Source organism: Orussus abietinus, unplaced genomic scaffold (assembly GCF_000612105.2).
Source record: "Orussus abietinus isolate OABI.00-Male unplaced genomic scaffold, Oabi_2.0 scaffold1, whole genome shotgun sequence".
Taxonomy (NCBI): domain Eukaryota; kingdom Metazoa; phylum Arthropoda; class Insecta; order Hymenoptera; family Orussidae; genus Orussus; species Orussus abietinus.
This window is the reverse complement of record NW_019396017.1, coordinates 1618471-1636567: the sequence shown is the minus strand read 5'-3', so window position 1 is coordinate 1636567 and position 18097 is coordinate 1618471. Positions and strand designations below refer to the sequence as shown.

Here is an 18097-nt window from a genome sequence, read left to right as displayed (position 1 = left end):
TCCGAGAGTTCCTCTCGCAAAAGAAATCGCCTCGCCGAAAGGCTGCGGTCGAAACGGCGCGTTTTCCTCGAAGGAGACCCGCCGACTACGGACTCGGCGAAACTGCTCCGCTAATTACCCCGAGTGGCGGGGGGAAAAAGGCGGAAAAAAAAACACCGCCACCCTCCCCGCCCGAATTCCGCGCGATTTTCACCCGGACCCAATACTTTCCCGGACTTATTTCCCGGGGGATGAAATTCGACCGGGTCTAGACATTACCGGCGTACGCAAATATACGCGGCCACGCGCGGAAATACCTCCGAAGACGCGGCGGAAAATGACGTTTCCCATCGCGATATGAAATTCCTCCGCCCGGCGAGGTGGGCATCCGCATTGTCGTGCTGTCTCCTTTCGTCGATGGGATCGGATGAGACGACATGTACCCATATATATTATATATACGTACATATGTACGCGTATACGGATATATAGATCGATCAGCCCCGATGGCCGCTTTCGGAGCGAGTAAACAGAGAGAAAGTCCAAGTCCGGACTCATACGAAACGGGCCTCTCGGTACCGCCCCGAGAAATTGTTCGCTGCCTATTGCCCCAGTCATTACCCCATGGTGGATATTTTATGGGTCCGGCGGTTCGAACAGAGCGGTAATAGAAATGTACCAGAGAATGGAGGGCGTAGTTGCTACTGTCAGCGGAGTGCGCTCGGTTGACAAACGAGGCGCGGGTTATAGTTCGATTCGGCTAGTTCCGTCGAACCCTGCGGTCTCCACAGCTGGCAAATCAGGGCCGAGAAATCCCCGCGGAAACCGCAGGAGCGCGAGCTCGGAAACGCTGCGAATGGACTCGCCGCGACCCTCGAAGAGTCGCGAAGGGCGGTTTTCCCTATCGAACGGTCGTCGCCGTTTTTCTTTTTCTTCTTTTTATTTTTTTTTTTTTATTTCCTTTTTATACCCGGACGAAAGTTTTAATTGTGGGGGATTCGGTCTCCGGGCAGGGGAAAAACGAGGCGATCCAATTTGCGCGAACGAGCTTTCCCCTGGAGCGGGAGGAGAGGCCGCGCATGCGCGCCAATGGCCGTCGCTTCCGATTCCTTTGTCGCGTGGAAATTGAATCGGCGGACTCGTGGCTCGTTCCACGGAGGATTCCACTCCTCGGGTATATCTAAGATCCCGGGAATCCCGCGACGCCCTTCGACCCCTCTTTTTCGCGCCCAGGCTTCGAGATGGGACGCCATCTCGCACCTCCGGAAAGAGACGGAAAGACCCCCCTCGAATTCAATTCCAGCAGGATCCACGTGGGCCGATGAGAATGGTTACTCGACCGATCTAAATATTTATCCCAGGCGAATCCGATGGACAGGCCGTTGGACGGGCTCCAAGCGGTGGTTTGAGGAAATTCAGTGCGCCGGGCTAAACCGAGGCGCAATTGAAAATCGATCGGTGCATCGGCCCCTCGTCGGCCGATAAGGAGTCCGACGCTCGTCGGTACATAGTCCAGTACGTGGTCCGGTACATAGACGGGGTCCGGGGTTCGCGAGAGGGGGGGAAGGGAGGCAAGGGGGCGCCGGGGGAAGTGACGCTAGTCGGTCCGAAGGTCAAGTACCGGAGGTCGAGTCGTTAGGTCGGACGTAGAAAAGACTGGGAAAAAGAAGAGAACACGGGGAAGAGGAGCTATCCTTACAGGGTTGGATCGGCTTCTCAACCTCCGGGAAATAATCGCCCTCCTAGAGAGAGAGAGAAAGATCCTCCCGACTCCCTTCCACGCTTCTCACGGGTATCGAGAATCCCCGGAAATAATGGCGATCGTTAAATTAAACGGATACAAATCGGACGGCTTAACGGACTCCACCCGCGTAAGCCGATTTCTGAAAATTAAGGCGGTGCGAAAGTCGCGTCAAAGAGGCCTCGTTTATGAAATTTTCCTCCAAACTAGGTGCATCGAATCATTTCCAACTTTACAACATGAATATGGAAGTTATACGGACGGTCCCGGCCCCCATGAATTTCAATAATTTTTTAAACCTGTTTATGGGCGATTTTAAAATATTTCACAGGAAATGAAATTTCACGGATGTCAGGACCTTTCTTGTAGTCCCGACATTCACGTCGTGAAATTTGAAACCGTACCCCCTGTTCGGAGAAATGTTTCATGAACGATGTCGCCTTTGCATCCCCTTAACCCTTGCCGTAACTTGTAACGTCAAGGGACCGTCCCCATTCGTCGTCATGTGATAAGAGGTTGTCTTAAAAAATCGGAAGAATTCGAGAAACTAAAAGACAGTCGGAACGAAAATGTGGCGAGGGTTACCCCAGGGCATGGTTGGAGGTCGCTAGAGGGACGACACCAGCCGGGTAGAAGGTCAAGCAACGAAGAGATCGAGTCACTGGCTCGGACATGGAGGAGGCAGAGGAACAAGGAGTGGAAAAAGAAGACTCGGAGGAAATAAGGATCCCTCGGAGGGGACTCTTTAACCTCGCCTCCGAGGGAGGCCCTTCGCGTCGCGTTCGCCTCGCGTAATGGACCCGGCATATGGCGCGCATTCGAGAGGCTCCTCGTAAAAGGGCGAGATTTCGAGGCCACCTGTTACGCAAATACAGGTGCAGCTTGAATCGCGGCCAATTGATTTAGCGAGTAACGGCCGAGCGAGCGCCTATCCGCGTCGGCCGGTCGTTCGCGAGGAACGGCTGAATCGCGCCGGTCCCTGGGGACGCGATCGATCGGCAACGGGGGCCGATCGATCGGGGACCTTACCCCCGATAACGCCCTTCGACCCTCCGAAATATTGCCAGGCCAATGGCCGCTGTTAACCCTTCGCTACGACTCCATTAAACCGCCCTCGCGCATTCGGAGCGGCCAGTTATTCCTCAAAAACGGAGATAATCTCCCCCCCCCTCTAATTTTCACGGGGCCGGTTTCACGACTTCGGATTTTTCCCGTGAAAAAATTGAAGGTCTTCGCAGGGAGGGAGATCGATCGACGCGATATATCGGGCGAAATCGATGGCCCTCTCTCTCCCTCTCTTCGGGTAGTCGAGGCGTGGACGGTGGAAGGTGCAGCTTGCCGGTTCTCCAGGGAGTACAGTGGTAATATGGGATAAGCGCTGTAACGAAACGGCATAGGAATTACGGATTAACCTCGGCAGGAGTAAGGATTCGAGTGACTCGAAGAACGCACATTAGAGAGATAGCTCGAGGGCCGTTAGGCACGGCCGCGCGCGAGCTGGAAAACGCTCCGGGCGACTTGAACTTGAGAGATTTGCATACGAGGCCGTTTACGAGCTCGGGAAATCCAGAATGGCCCATAAATGCAATATCCAGGGAGCTACACGTGTCCTCGCGATTACCGGACATCGGGAACATACCTTGACGCGATTCCCTGAATAACTGAATATCGAAGCCGCGGAGACGAAGTATGCCCTCTCCATGCGCGTGCACGGTGATCGCGACGCAATTATTTCCTCCTCCGTCCTTAATTTACCATATCCATTGGGCTTCGATTTATAAAATCAAGGGAATCGAGAAGGGGCAATTTTTCCACGACGACTCGTCTCCACTACGGGAATTCTTCCCTACTTTCCTAGTTTCCTAGGCGAGTCGGTCCGAGGTTTGGGAAGGAATCTTCGTCCCCGGAAATTCCTACACGCCCTCTCGGGGAGTGCGAAAGTTCCGGCCACTTTTATCAATCTGCCGGATGGCTAGGGGACACCCCCTCGTGCTTTCCATCCCACCCGGGCCTCGGATTCGCCCCGGACACTCACCGTTCGGACGCAGTTGTGGCTGGGCGAGATGAAGTCCAGGCCCCGCTGGCCCTCGCCGGTGAAGCACTTCTGGATGTTGTGCATAAACTTGCGCCGGATGGCCTTGAGCGAGTAGACGCAAAGGGCGGACTCGTTGGCGGGCTTGTTGCTGGTGGGCGAGACGCTCTCCGAGAAGACACCGAAGAGGACGTCGTCCTGGGCCGTGATGCCCAAATCGCTGGCCAGGACCGAGCCCGCCTTGCCTACGTAGGCGGCCTGCACCAGGTTGTAGACCCGGCTCTCGTTGGTGCAGTCGATAGGGATCTCCGTGTAGGAGTAGTAGTGCTCGTCGTCGTGGCAGAGCCTGACCAGCTTCGAGATGTAGACGTTCGTCTCGGTGTTCTTGCTCTGCGTAGTCAGAAAGTAGCTGAAGCCCTCGCTACTGAACCCGTACACGTAGTTGATGAAGTACCGCTCCCGGGCCAGCGAGTTCACGTACATCCGCGTGCCGGTCGTCACCGCCGACTCGGCGATGTTCAGCATGCGATCCTTGTCCAGAGACCTGCAACGGGGACTCCTGTTAGACCCTCTTGGACTCCCTTTGCCGACTCCCTCCCCCGCGTCTCCGGCGACTAATTGCGATCTACTCGCTACGCGAACCCGTCCGCTTCTTTCGAGGACCTCTTCCTTCTTTAACTGGCCGGCTTCTGGTCCAGGGTGAATATCCAGGCAATCGGTCCCCTTGCGTGGATATACACCCTGGCCCGGAAATCCATGGATATCAAAGTTTCCAGCGGATAGACAGCGAGAATGAGATTATTAACCCACAAGGGAGATGTACCGACCTGGAGCTCACAGCGGGCACCTCGGACCGGTAGGGCGAGTTGCCGGTGAAGGTGACGCCGATGTACATGACCTGGGAGACCGGCGGGTTGGGCGGTCCTGCGGCGATGAAGGCGACCGTCGACGCGGTCGCGTTGTTCGCGACGATCGGCTCCTTCACGTCCTGGACGATGTCCGAGATGTTGTGGAGGTTCCGCACCGTGCACATGCCCTGGAAGAGGGTGCCGCACGAGATGAGCCGACTGGTGGTGTAGTCGATGACGAGGACCTTGTTGACGTTGTCGGCGAGTCGCTTGACGATCTCCCGCGGGCAGTCCAGGGTGGAGCAGTAGGTTGAGTCGCCCTGGGGCCCGGTCACCTCCTCGACGACGAGCTGCAGGTCCGGCGAGAGCTGGTACAGCCGGTTAACCCCGCCTACGAAGACGCGGCCCGTGTTCTTGTCGACCACCATGTGGTTCATCTTCTCGACTTCCGGGTCGTAGAACTGGTGCACGATGGCCTCGGGCGTCGAGGAGGCCGGCTGGGCCAGCTGGGCCGAGACCAGCGTCGCCATCACCGAGAGCACCAGCAGCCGGTGGTGCCGCGGTGGTCCCCCTCCGCCTCCGCCCCCGGGCACCATCCTCTACTCGGCCGGCGACCGCTTCCGAGAGAGCGAGCCCCTCCTGCGCCTCCTCTGCCTCCTGCAAGCCGAACAACGATTGCACCGTTAATCAAACGTAGCGATTTCGTCACATTTTAATTACATATTTCATAAGCAAAATGTAGCAAACGCAAGGATAATATTAATTTACTTGGAAATTTCACGAGATGATGATGAACCAAGAAAAATACGTCATTATTGATTCAAAGAATGTTTATTTGACTCCAACTCAAATTAATTGGATGCAACATCTCTTCGGAAATGTGACAATTTATTTCAGTCAAATTATTCTATGAATTGACAAAATATCTCTTTGGTTCGATGAATTTTTATTACTCGGTGTAGAATTTTAAATATAATTAAAAATTCATGATAAATCTCGATTCACTTGGAAGATGTCAATTTTGTAATTTTACCGTTCTTATGTGCCGAGGATGTGTGAATTTTTTGAGTATTTTTATTCGTGCAGATCGTCACCGGACGGAAGATCTCGTATAAGCCAAAGAAATGCCCGACCTCGGAGCACCGCTACCTATTGGAGTATTAACGTCACCCCTCTCCTAAAGTGTCTTGTCCCGATGTCCAGGGTACAGGTAGTACAGGTAATCGCAAGGAGCTGCCCGAATTTAATCCTTGATCTACCGATCGGCCTCCTCGGCAGAGACCGAGCCCAGACGAGGGCGAAGGAGCGCAACGAGGAGAAACGAGCCGAGAGTACTTTTTCCTCGTTACTTAATGTTAGCGCGAACGCGACGTGTACCCATAGTATACCCACGGGGAGTATTAAAAGCACGGGCGAGCACGTGGCGTGCACGCGCGCCGTTTTTTTCACGCGAATCCGCCGCTCTACTAGGAACACCCTTTTTAGACCCTCTTCCTTAGATGCTTCTTTTCACGCCGTAAAAATAATCCGTCCTCGGGGACGGGACCGAGGGCGCGAAGGACGTCCACTTCCGAATTGAATTTCGCTGCGGTTTCGCGTCCGAGGAGAGAGGATCGAATTTTCGGGCATTGAAGGAAAAGTCTCGAGTCGAGTTCGATCGACCTAGGAGAAACGACCCGTGATGCAAGAGAGGTGCTCCACCCCTTTCAACGGTCCCCACCGTAATGCACCTCCAAAACGTAGCCATGTTTGCCAACCGTCCAATAAAAATACCTCGCCAAATACGACGTAAATTTACAAGAGGTTAAACTAAAAGACCCCAAAGTAGCGTGAACTTTCGTCCTTCCATTCCACTTCACGCGAATCTACCGGGTATTCGGTTATTTTTCTATTTCGAAAACGCATTTCATTCCTCGGGGTACTCGCGGGGCGAGCCGCCGCCATCTTGGAATATGGCGGCGCTTTAGAAGGCGCAGCGAGTCAAAAGCGGGGTCCCCGTGGGAAGCGCACCTTGTCTCTTCTTCGCTCGCCTCTGCGATCGGACGTAAATCGAATTGGCGTGTCGCATTGCCGTGGCCGACGGAAGGGCATATCGCTGGCGGGCAGGAAATTAAAGATGCACCGCGGGTATAAGGACGCCATCAGATTCGTCCGCGATGCAGCTGGCCTTCCGCTAAAAGCCCGGAATGGACGGACACGTCCGAAGGTACGAGCGCGTGTACCGAATCGGTACGACGCGAAGAGCGGCACAAAGAGGCCAGAAGAGCCGCGGAAAAGGCCCCGAGAGAGGCAAGCCGCGTTTCCTCCGCATATACCTCAGCGCACGTAGGTAGCCGTACGCGAAAGTACTCGCAGCGAGTGCGCGCGCAGGTCGAAGGCATTACGGGGCACGGTGCCTCTTAAAACTGCCGTTCGAGTAACGAATGCGATCGCTCGCGGAAACGCGGATTAACCGTACACTGTACCGGTCGGCAAAGAAAGATGAGAGAGAGAGAGAGAAAGAGACGCCTAGAGGGAAGAAAATCCGCGGTCCGCCGAGCCCTAACGGGTACGACGAGTCAAACGAGTCGCACGCGGAATCGCGGAAAATTACTTTAGAGAATTACTTGCGGAGAACCCTTATCAAGAACGGGACCTGGAATCGCAAGGCCTCGTCGTCGTAAAAAGGTCGTACCTCCCCAGGGCAATTTCGAGGGTAGCGTCGCTTTTTACAACGCCGACACAACGGGAGCCGCGGCCCCGGACGTCCGAGGACCGGCGGCCATTTTGGGCAAAAGGGCGATCTTCTTCGGATTCCTCGGATTCCTCGGATTTTCCGGATTTCCCGGATTTCCGCGCGACTTCCCCCGCCTTTCCCGTAAACTCGAACGACGTAGGCAGGATGCATGCGCCCGGTGATGGCTGCATTTACGTGGACTCGACTTTTACGAGGGGGTCGGTAACGAGGCCTCGAATCGAAAGCCCGAGGGCAGAGTCCCGCGCCAAGTGCGCGTCGCTGGCTCGATCGAAGAGCCGTTCGGGGGATTTACGTCCGGTCGATGTATCGAATTTTGTCGCGAGGCAGCTCGGCGCATCGATCCGCGCGAAGGGGGCCTTAGGCCTCGCAGGTGAAATCGAGCCTGCGCTCGGCTCGTAAAGGGAAACGGGGTCGCCGATAGAGAATCAATTAACGGCGGCGTCGCGTGAGAGAGCATCGCGCTCGGGGTCCGGGCATAGCCGGCTGTCGGGATCGCCGACATCGGCAACATCGGCAACATCGCCGACCTCGGAAGCCCGATTAAAGTGGTTGCGCGATGCGCGCCGCAACCGACCCTCGCGTCGTCTCTCTCGCGCTGTAGACCGGCCGCTAGTACCCTCTCGCTCGCTCCCCCCGCCGGCGGAGAGTCGCTCTCCCTCGTTAATCCACCGAGGCTCCGCGCCGCCGCGGGCCGGCCCGGGGGAGAGACAGAGAGGTCCGAGTTTTATGGACGGCCCTTCCGCGTTTATCGGACCTCCGCGACGGACGTGGACCCGGCGGCCCCCGAGATCGCGCGGGGGATCCCTTCTTTAATTGCAAATGGGATCAAGGGATCTCCCGTCTCCCGATACTTTTATCCCCCGCCGAGCAAACCTCGGCTGGAAGCGAGGTCAGGAATCGCTCCGAGGAGCGAGCGCGACGCCGCCCCGTTCCGGGGGAGAGAGGGGTTTGAATTTTCCTTAGGTCTTCGGATTCTTCCGTTTTTATTTCTTTCTCTTTTGCATTATGCGCAGCTCCGATGGTGCACGTCGACTCGGCGAGGGTGGAAATAAAGCGCCGCCACTCGAAGGTTCCTTCGTCCAGGGAGGCGGGGAGGCGAGGATGCCCGGGGAGAGGGGGCGACGAAAGGGTTGAGCCGAGAGGGGCGCGCAGTCGATCGGCTCGGATGCTTCCCGGGACTCGGCATTATTCGGGATTACGAGCGCTCGGGCGCCTCATTGTTCCGCCGTTCCGGCGCTCGCGAGATTTCGACGCTCCCACCCGCATTCCGGCGCGGCAGCGGAGGATCCGCAATTCGCCGTCCGACCGTCGAGCCGCGTCACCCAGCCGAGATGAGCGCGGTCCGCTCGGGGAAAATAGTCGCAATAAAAAGTAGAGAGGAAGACCGAGCAACAAGAAAGTGGAACTCGCCAACAAAGACCGGGGAGGCTCCGCGAGCTCGCCGTGCGTAAACCCCGAGGCTCCGTCCCCGGGCCGCGCGCACCGCGGTGGCACGTGCCCGGGGCGGAGATGCGACTGGCTGGGCTCTTCCTTCGCGCACCGACCCTCCGAGCGTCCTTCCACCGGGTGCGCGTCACGCATCTGCGCAGCACGTGCTGACTCCACCGTGCTACCGAACCATCCAACTCGGCCTGACCGGTTAAACGCCGATTTCGACGCATCGGTACCCTGACAATATAATTTCATCGAACCAAAGAAATATTTCTTTGAATGTTACCAAATATATGCTTCGATTAATTGAAGCGTTTTCGTTGAATAGTTGCACTTTTAGACAATATCGTAATTGTTGAACGAAATATTTTGCTTGAATGTACGAAGTTCCATTAATACTCTAGGTGATATGCTAGAATATTGGATGCAATCGATCGAGAATTATTATTCTCATCTCAATATTCCGTTCTAACGAGTCCATCTCAACGTTTCTCTAAAACTATCCAATTTCTCACGAATTCTTGAGAGGTTTCCGGAGCACTTTCCCGCGTTAAACGGGCGCGCTTTCCATCACCGAAGGCGGTTACTCGTCCGAGGAGGTTCTCGCGACACAATGCCCTCGTGCGGCGAGGCCGAGCGTATCCTGACCGCGCAACGAGGGCGCTAATTAAAGGCGCATAATTCTCGAGAGCGCCGCTTCCGCCGTCTCCCCTCGCCGACAATCGGCCGAACCCTCCCGAACGAACCGATGGCCGCGCCACACGGTTACGGAAAGGATGCAGAAAAACGCACGAGTACGCGCTTCTTTGTCTACGCGTATCCCACGGCTGTCTGTCGAATGCCCACGGGACGCATCTCGGACGTCTCGGACGTCTTGGACGTCCCGTGGACAGCGCACCGTGGGGATCTCGGAGCTTGGCTGACCCTAACGGGCCTTTTTGAAAAAATATACGCAGGGAAGTAACGTCTACCAGTCACGGGCCCTTCTGACAGGGTCTGCCCCGATTGCCGCCATCTTGGATCAGTCATCGGACGACTTGCTGATATTCGCGTCTCACCGCGGCGATCAAAGCGGTATCAAGGTAGACTCGCCGATTCACCGGAAGTACCGGCTCCTTTGTTCGTCCTCGTGACATAAATAAAGTCGCGACGGTTTCGCAAGAACCGTTCGAAAAAGCCGGGCACCGGGCGTCGAAGCGCCGATTGGGCGAGGCAGGCAAGATGGCGGCCAAGATGGCGGCGCCCATCAGCCTCGCGGTCCGCAGGACCTCGCACCTATAAAGCATCCTCCGGCTCACGGTGGACTCCTCCCGCATTAGGTACGCCCATGCCCGGGAACGTGCGCGCCTCGCGTCGTGCCATTTATTCCTGACAGAGACAAATAGACGCTCGGGGCGTGTGAAACCCCATCGCGGCGACGGCACGTCGCCTCGCCTCGCGTCGAGTCGTGTCGGGTTGACATTAAATTCCGTTACGGTCGTCCCGAAGTCCCGTCGCCGAGAGACTCTCTCCTCCAGGCTTCCCCGAGTCGCCATCGGCGGTTCCTGGCCTTTGCCGAGTTCCTTCCCGTTTATTTCGAGCCAATTAGCCGCCCGGATCCAGGGGAAAGGGCCTTCCTCTGGAGTCAACCTCTCACCCGTAGAGCGAGACACCGAAATTCCATTTGACCCGTTGCCGTGTGCCTTATCGCTTTGCTCCTTCCGAACCAAGACAAAAATCCCCCCTTACCTTTGAAATTAAGATCGAAACCAGCTTGGAATTAAAACCCGGACGCTCCTCTATTTCTCCTTTCTATCGCATAGCGCCGCCTCGAGCATCGTGGGAGAATCCCCAGTCGCCGATGAGACGCCATACCGGGCTCGCGTATTTCCATCAGAAAACCGTTACGCCGTTTAGCATAGCCGGCATGGAAGCGTTATTAATCGTTATGCAATGAAGCGTTATGGACCGACGGAATGCCCGCGCTAAATCGCCCCGGCGCTCTCGCCGAGTCGGCGCGTCGGGCTCGCGTGACGACGTAGCGGTGCACGGTTGCAGCCAACACGTGGCGGCGGAGGCGGCGAGCAGGCGACCGGCCTCCCGTGGCGCTGCCTCTCGTCGCTTCGGCCCGGTTCGGCCACCTTCGGCACCCCTCGGCCACGCTCGGCCGCGCTCGGCTCTGCTCGACTCCACTCGCTGCCGCGCCGCTTCTCGACACAATGGAGAGGGCGGAACGCATGTTTCGCGAACCTTATCAGCTAATGGTTAATAATCCAAATATCGCGGAATCGTGTCAAGCGGGCTCAGGCGGAGCTCTAGAACCCAAGGAATCTGGGGCATCGGACTAACCGGATACTCTCTTGTACGACTTCCCCCGAAGGCCTACCTGCTTTCTTCCCCGAGCCCGCGACCCACCGTGGCCGATGTCTTGCGTTACAAAAAACGAGAAGAGAGCCGAGGGAATGCGAGAAATATGATCCCCCTGGTATTCTCGAAGGTTAGTAAATTCTATATACCTCTTTTCGCGTACCGTCCGCAACCAATACGCGTAATTAATTCCACGCGGTAATTGCAGGAATATTCGCCCGCCGAGGCGATACTCCCGACGAGGGAGGTGGCGAAAGAGCGAGAGAAAAAGAGAGAGAGAAAGTTCGGCGAGAAGATCGTGCGAAACGACTATTCCTGTTGCAAGTCGGGCCCGGAGCGGAGAGGATCACGGCGGCCGCGGCCATTGGCCCTCGGCCTCGAGAGGGGATAATTCTCCTGACCTCGAAACGGGACCTCCGGAGGCCTAGGGACCCCACCCCGCCGTGCCGGGGAATCCGGGGAACCCTGGAAAGGGGGAGGCGGGGCCCTAGGGAATTTCGGGAAGGACCTGCCGGCCAGCGGAGAGAGCAGGTGCGCTCTCGGTGGGACGTTCGCGCCGCGCCGGTTTCCGCGGACAAAGGGAGGCGGAAGAATCCGCGCGCCCATTCGTCGCCCTCGGTTCTCTCGAGGCTCGCAAATCATTTCTCGAAGATAATTCCTCCGTCTTCGGGGGGGATTACGAGGATACTAAGGGAATGCGCGAATCGAGCGATCGAGTCGCGAGATAGTGCTCGTGCCGCGCAGGCGCGAGTACGCCGATAACTTAATCCCGACAAATGGGCCCGTTTCCCAGAGGCGCGTCGACGAGCGTGCGTAATCCACCTCTCACGGTGGCGCTAAATGCCGCAGCGAGTCGGGAAATGATTTTTCCGCCGAGCGGAACGCGAGTACCTGCCGATCGCGACGGTCGCCGCGAGTACTCGAGTGAATTTCCGCGCCCGGTCACGGACGGACGCGCGGTTGTGAGGATTTATATCCGTGTATACGTTAGGTACACCAGTGGACGCGAATGCTTTCCCATCATGGATGGCGACTCCATATGTGCAGGGAAGGCATTCGCGTCCGCCACTGTACCCGGTAGATACTGTTACTCCATCCATTTGAATATCGCCGCGCCGATAATCCAGAAATGGCTTTAGTTTACGGCCAAATGAGACATCATTTATCCGTCCGCTCCGCGGCGCGCAAGAAGGATCCTCGCGGGAGTTCGTATGCGCGCATATTTATGCGCCGCACACGAATATACATATATATAACCAGGTCAGATATTATCTATCACTCGGGGCGAGCGGTTCCCACGGCGACGCCCGTCGTAAATTTCATAGAGGACGCGCGGCCACCGTCCCTTTTTCGCCTATCAATTATCGGGACAATTACGTGCCGAGCGATTTTCACGATCCTTACGCCCGCGCGCGGTCGTCTTTTTGCGGAGATCTTTGGAATCGGTCCCGGGGAAACCGGCAGAAGCGACATCGGCGAGCCATCCAAAACTGCATCTAACGATGCCCGACCTCCTCGTCGACCATCCTCGGGGAACCCCTACTCCAGAAGAGAAGGCTCGAGCTCGAAGAACGGCAAAATCGATCGACTAATTAGCCAATTAATTGGCTTTCAACGGCGAAGGTACTCCTGGACCTTTGCGGGGATTTCTCGGTTCGTCCGCGAAACGCGGCCCGTTTAATCGCGGAAAGCTGTGATCGGACGCGAAAACGAGATATTACCGCAAATCCACCTAATTTGCGTAACGCTCCGTGAAACCGGGTAGTCGCAGAAACCCGGCCTCGGTTGCAATGCCGAGAGATCTAGCGCGCGAGATCTCATTACCATTTAAATAACAGGCATTACGTGTATGAAATTAGATTTGACGGGCGGCGAGGAGGCCGCCTAGGTCATACTGAAAAATGCCCGAGCCCGGGAGATCGCGACGAAGGGTACGGGGGGACGACGATTTCCCTAGCGAGTCCGGGATCGATAGGGCGATGCTCTACCCAACTCGAATTCGTATTCGAACCTCGAGCGAAGGATCTCCTTGTCTTTGAAATTGCACGAACGGTAAACTAAACTGAAATTCCGAATTCGAGCGTGCCGCATCGCGTCAAGACTGTAGGCGCACAAACGGCGTTCGAATCCGGGATTTTGTCTCGGAAAAATTTGGACTTGAAAAGATACTTTCATAATAATCTCACAGCTAGGACATATCGTATACCTGTTGTTCAATTGTTTTCAACGTCCCTTTAAAAGTGCCAACTACCCCCCGCGCGCATTACACCTACGCTCTCCAGTACTTACTAAAACTTGTTAAACCCCTTAAGGTGACATGAAAGGGTCATTGTGTACATCAAAACGTCAAAATATTTATAAAACTTTTCTCCAAATTGAGTGTACCGAATCAATTGAAACTTCAGCACGTGATTATGGAGGCCAGAAGGAAGAACGAGATGCTGGTGAAATTTCGTTTTTCAACCAAACTTGTTTTTTTTTCTTTTTTTTTTTTTTTAATTTAGCCGACACGAACTAAGATCACATTTTATTATGAAAAATGTATTATGAAAAATTACATTTCACGAGCATCGCGTTATTTTTTATGGCCTTCATGATCACCTGCTTAAGTTTAACAAATGACTCGGTGCACCCAGTTTGGAGGAAAGTTTTATAAATATTTTGACGTTTCATTATATACACAACCTCACTTTCAAATCGCCTTAAAACGTAGGCATATTTCCAATGACTTCGAGTCACCGATACACCGCGCTACAAGAAATCTCCCGCGCAAGAGGTTAATTTCGCGGATTGAACCGCAACGCGTAAAACGCGCCGCTCTCAGCCGGGGGAATTCGTAGGATTTACGTAGATTAAATTCGCGTTGCCAACGAGCGGAGCGGGTTGTTATCTCAGACCGTGGGATTTGTTAAAAAACGCCCCCCGCCCCGTCAGGATCCCTCCCCCCTCGCCGAGGGTTTTCGATAAAGTCCGGCAAAATGGGATTTTCTTTTTTCCTCTCGCCCTCGCCCCCTTGTTTTTCCCCCCCTTTTTTTTCCCCCGACAGAAAAGCCCGGGCTTTTAACCAACCCGAGGATTAATTGCATCGTATTATCGGATATATGGGTCCGGACCAGAATAGGCCATTCGGTCCGGTTTTTACGAGGAATTTCAGCCGTGTCCGGCGCGCGTTCGCCTCGCTCTTTTTCCCACTCCCGTTTCCTTGGGCCGCACTTTTTCGCCGGTCCGGCGGCCGTATACGGCCGCGCGCCATTAAATCTAAGTGGCTTAAGGCCTTAAAGTCTGGTTCGCGCCGGTAAAAATGAATGAAATTACGTTAACCTCGTCTCCCCCTGGCCGAGGTGCCCGCGATCCCTCCCCTCCGGCCCCGTCCTCTAGGGGTTTCTCGCCCCAAGGAACGGGAAAAGCGTCGCCGCTTTTCGCGAGGCTCCGGGAACCCTCGGGACTCCCCTTTTTCTCCTTCGCCTGTGACCCGGGGAGGGGAACGCCGGCCGGGTAATCGATGAATTAATTGAATTCTTGTTAATTTCATTATACCACGCCGACGTCGTCCGGCTTAGCCGCCCCTTCTCGGGGAGGTGTCGTAAGAACGCGTTCCAGTTCGTTTCGCATTCGGGGAACGTTTCGCGGGGGACGAGACAAAGGCCGCGAAAGGACAGCGGCGGCCTCGAGACGAGATTCCTCGGGACGGGAGCGGGATATGTCCGAGAGGGGGCCGAGTTATTCCGGACCCTTTCTCCGAATCCCGCTAATTTTATGCACATCCGAAAAAAGGAGCGCCGAGGACCGACCGGACCTCGTGGCATGCTTAATCTCGGACGACGATTATCCGACCAAAGGAAGACGAGGTTCTCGCCTGTTATCTAACCTCCGAAAATCCATTTCCTATTAAATTCAACTTTCGAATTCTCGATCCCGGGACTTTCGATCTATCTTTTTTTTCCGACCGAATTCAAATCTCGATACCTGAACTTCCCGTGCGGACATGTTTTCAGGGATCGGATAACCGGAAGGAAGCGAAGATGGAAACGATATGATGAAAAAAAAATAAAATAAAAAAGAAAGAAATTTGTTTTCGAAGAGCGCACGGGATAAAAGCTGCCCATTCGCTCGGAACGAGCGGATTTCACGAGGAGGAGAGACCTTCTCGGAAAGTTTAATGGAAATCGCTCGCGTCGAGTGACCCCCTTTTTTATCAGCGCGGATATTCCTCGAGCGGCGGTTATCGCGGCCCGGTAGCTCGAGAGTCGCGTTGAATTTTTTACCACAATTATACCCCCGGGGTATGATTTTCTGGAAAACGGAGGAGAACGAGCCTCTCCCCGGGTACCTACCTCGGGAATAAATCCCGGATAAACGCGCGGGAGTTAAAGCGGACAAGTGCACGCACGCGAACGGAGTCGCCGCTTCCGCCGTAATGGATTGCCGCGCGGGCTTTTTGCAAGAGTGTATACACGCGGCCGCCACCGGCACGGCCGTCGTGCATCTTCCCGGGATTCACGAGCTACCGTTCCCGGTAGCTACCCCTGCTGCAAGACCCCCCCGTAAATTTCCCGCATTTTCCCCGGATGCCCAAGTATTTTTATAATCCACCCGGCCCGTAGATTAGCCCGCGAATTCGCCCCCCTGCGTCGCTAATTATTAGTTCCCCGACAGAGGACACCCATAAGCCCCCGATTGCCCGACCGATACGAATCGCCGCAACGATTGTCCACGTTTATACCGCTCCCAGAGACCTTTGACACATTTCTCGCGATTAACGCCATAGCGATTCTCCCGGATTCTGCTCTTGGATATTCATTGCCCCGCCGTTCGTCCTTAGACACGCTCTAGGAATCCCCGTGCACGGTCTTCGGGTATCTCGCATAGATCGCGCCCCGTTGCCGACTTATCGTACACTCCTTACCGTTACCGTACGACCAGCGCACAAGACGCCGGGATCCCGTTATCAATTCTTCGCACTCGGGCAAAAGGAACGGACAACTCTGGAATGGATCATAGTAGGTTAGCTTTTGCGAGGTTCCGTTTTATCTCTTAGCCGGCCGGTCACGCGGCGGAGGCTTCATTTTCGTCGAGCGAGTCCGTGCCCGAACGGACAAGCTCGGGCGCGTTCGGACCTGTTCGGGCTAGTTCGGCGCGTCTCGCCGGGTATCGGAATCGAAGGCAGGCTACTTTGCGGACGGTCGCACCGACTGCGTCGCGTCGACGCGTGGAAGACGAACAATTTTATTGAAAATTGTGTTTAATTCCGTACGTCGCTTTCACGATAATGAAATATTGGTTCAATTGAATTTTTAGACGCGTCGCGTCACGAGGAGCTACGACGAGGAATAATTTTTCCCGGTGAATCCTCTTAGAGTTCACTTTTCGTTTTTCTAGCGAATCGCGAATATAAGGTTATCCGTCTCCGACGCGACGTCGAAACGCGCGTTTCCTCCGACGCTCGTCCAATGAACCAATTACCATGTACCATTGTTCCTTCGCCTCCCATTCAATAAACGTAGGTACATATATTTGCACACTTAATTCCACAAACTCGGGCCGCGCGGAGCGGCGGCACGTCCGGACGTTCGAGGAACAAACGAGGGGCGCGCCGGCGTTCGGAGGGCCGTAAGCAGGACCAATCTGGATTTAACAACGACGGCATCGCATTCATCCCGTAATGGCGCCATTAACGCCGACATTGTGCGCCACCCTGCGGCCCGCGGCGCGAACCTCTTCTTAGGCCGCGACCCGCGTGAGAACCCGCCGAGAAGGAGGCCGAGAGGGATCAGCGGGGTCGGAATTAACCGAAGGGAGACGGGAAGCTCCGACGAGAAGCGGAACATCCGGAACCTCGAACGACGACTCGAAGGGAGGACGGAAGGACTTCCTAAAAAACGAAGACGAAGACAAGGCACCTCGCTACCCCTGCGTAATCGAAATCGACGCCATCTTGTTATTCATCAAAATAGAAACTATAAACGCGCGCGCGCGTGTGTGTAATGTATAATATATCACGTTTGTATATGTATGAAAAGGATTTTGAACACCGTCACTTTGGACGCCATATTTGCCAAACGCGACGGAGGAGCGAATTAGACGGGGGAAGATCGAAATCGTCGCTCTCAAACGCCCTTAACGTTTAAGCCCCATAATGGCTGGCCACGCGGGGACTCGTGAGGGAATTCCGAGCCGCGGTTATCGGCGATTATCGGCGCCGATAATTAGAGCGGTTTCGGGGGTGGCACAGGACGCGACAGAAATTCACCTTCACACGGTTCCAGTTCATCGATATCGATGCGATAATGCGCGCGCATGCCCTTCTGCCGTGAGCGCTTCGTTCTTGCAAATATTCTCGAATAAACATCCTCGTAAAAAATGATCCCTGCTCGAGCAAGCGACGATAATTCGATTTCACGTCGTACGATCCGATAAGAGCGCGAGGACGACCGTCCTCGACCGAGGGGGCGACGCCTCCGCGAGTCGTGGATTTGTCTCCCTCCTCGCAGCTAATTACCCGGAGACCCATCTTCAACATTGAAATCCGATAATAGACGGTTAAGCCTATGCAAATAGGGCTCGGGTCCCGTATACCTGTCCGCCGGTGTACATATCACTCGGAACCGAAGGCGTCGACATCGGGACGCCGATAAATACACATCTGCTCTCGCAGATGCACCGATAAGTGCGGAGAGCACTGCCTCGCGCTGTCCTTATCACCCGCGGGTATCTCCGAGCGTTTCCTTCGGTGAAAGGAGCGGAGCCGTTCGAAAACCGTGAAAAAGGAGGTGATAAAAAAAAGGGGGTCGAAGGGGGGGATCTCCGCGGTTCCGAGCAACGGCCTCTCGATTGCACCCCCGATTGCGCACTCGGGGGGCGAAAAAGATGGATCCCGGCCGCGTACATCCGCGATATCGCGTTCGCACTCGGCATCTGTAATCGAAAACCATAGAGGAGCTCGCCGGGGCGACATCGATCCCGCCCCCTTCCCTCTCCCCCCC

The 18097-nt window shown here is 55.3% G+C and overlaps 1 protein-coding gene across 1 annotated transcript in view; it reads right to left on the bottom strand.

Annotated features, from left to right (window-relative positions):
• LOC105698044 (plexin-A4) overlaps window positions 1–18097 on the bottom strand; it is a 119233-nt gene that overhangs the window by 83812 nt on the left and 17324 nt on the right. Inside the window, exons 2-3 of the mRNA XM_012421903.1 lie at window positions 4580–5257; window positions 3756–4296 (exon numbers count right to left, since the gene is read on the bottom strand). Of these exons, the coding sequence (XP_012277326.1) occupies window positions 3756–4296; window positions 4580–5196 (1158 nt within the window). The 5' untranslated portion in view covers window positions 5197–5257. The remainder of the gene's footprint in view (window positions 1–3755; window positions 4297–4579; window positions 5258–18097) is intronic.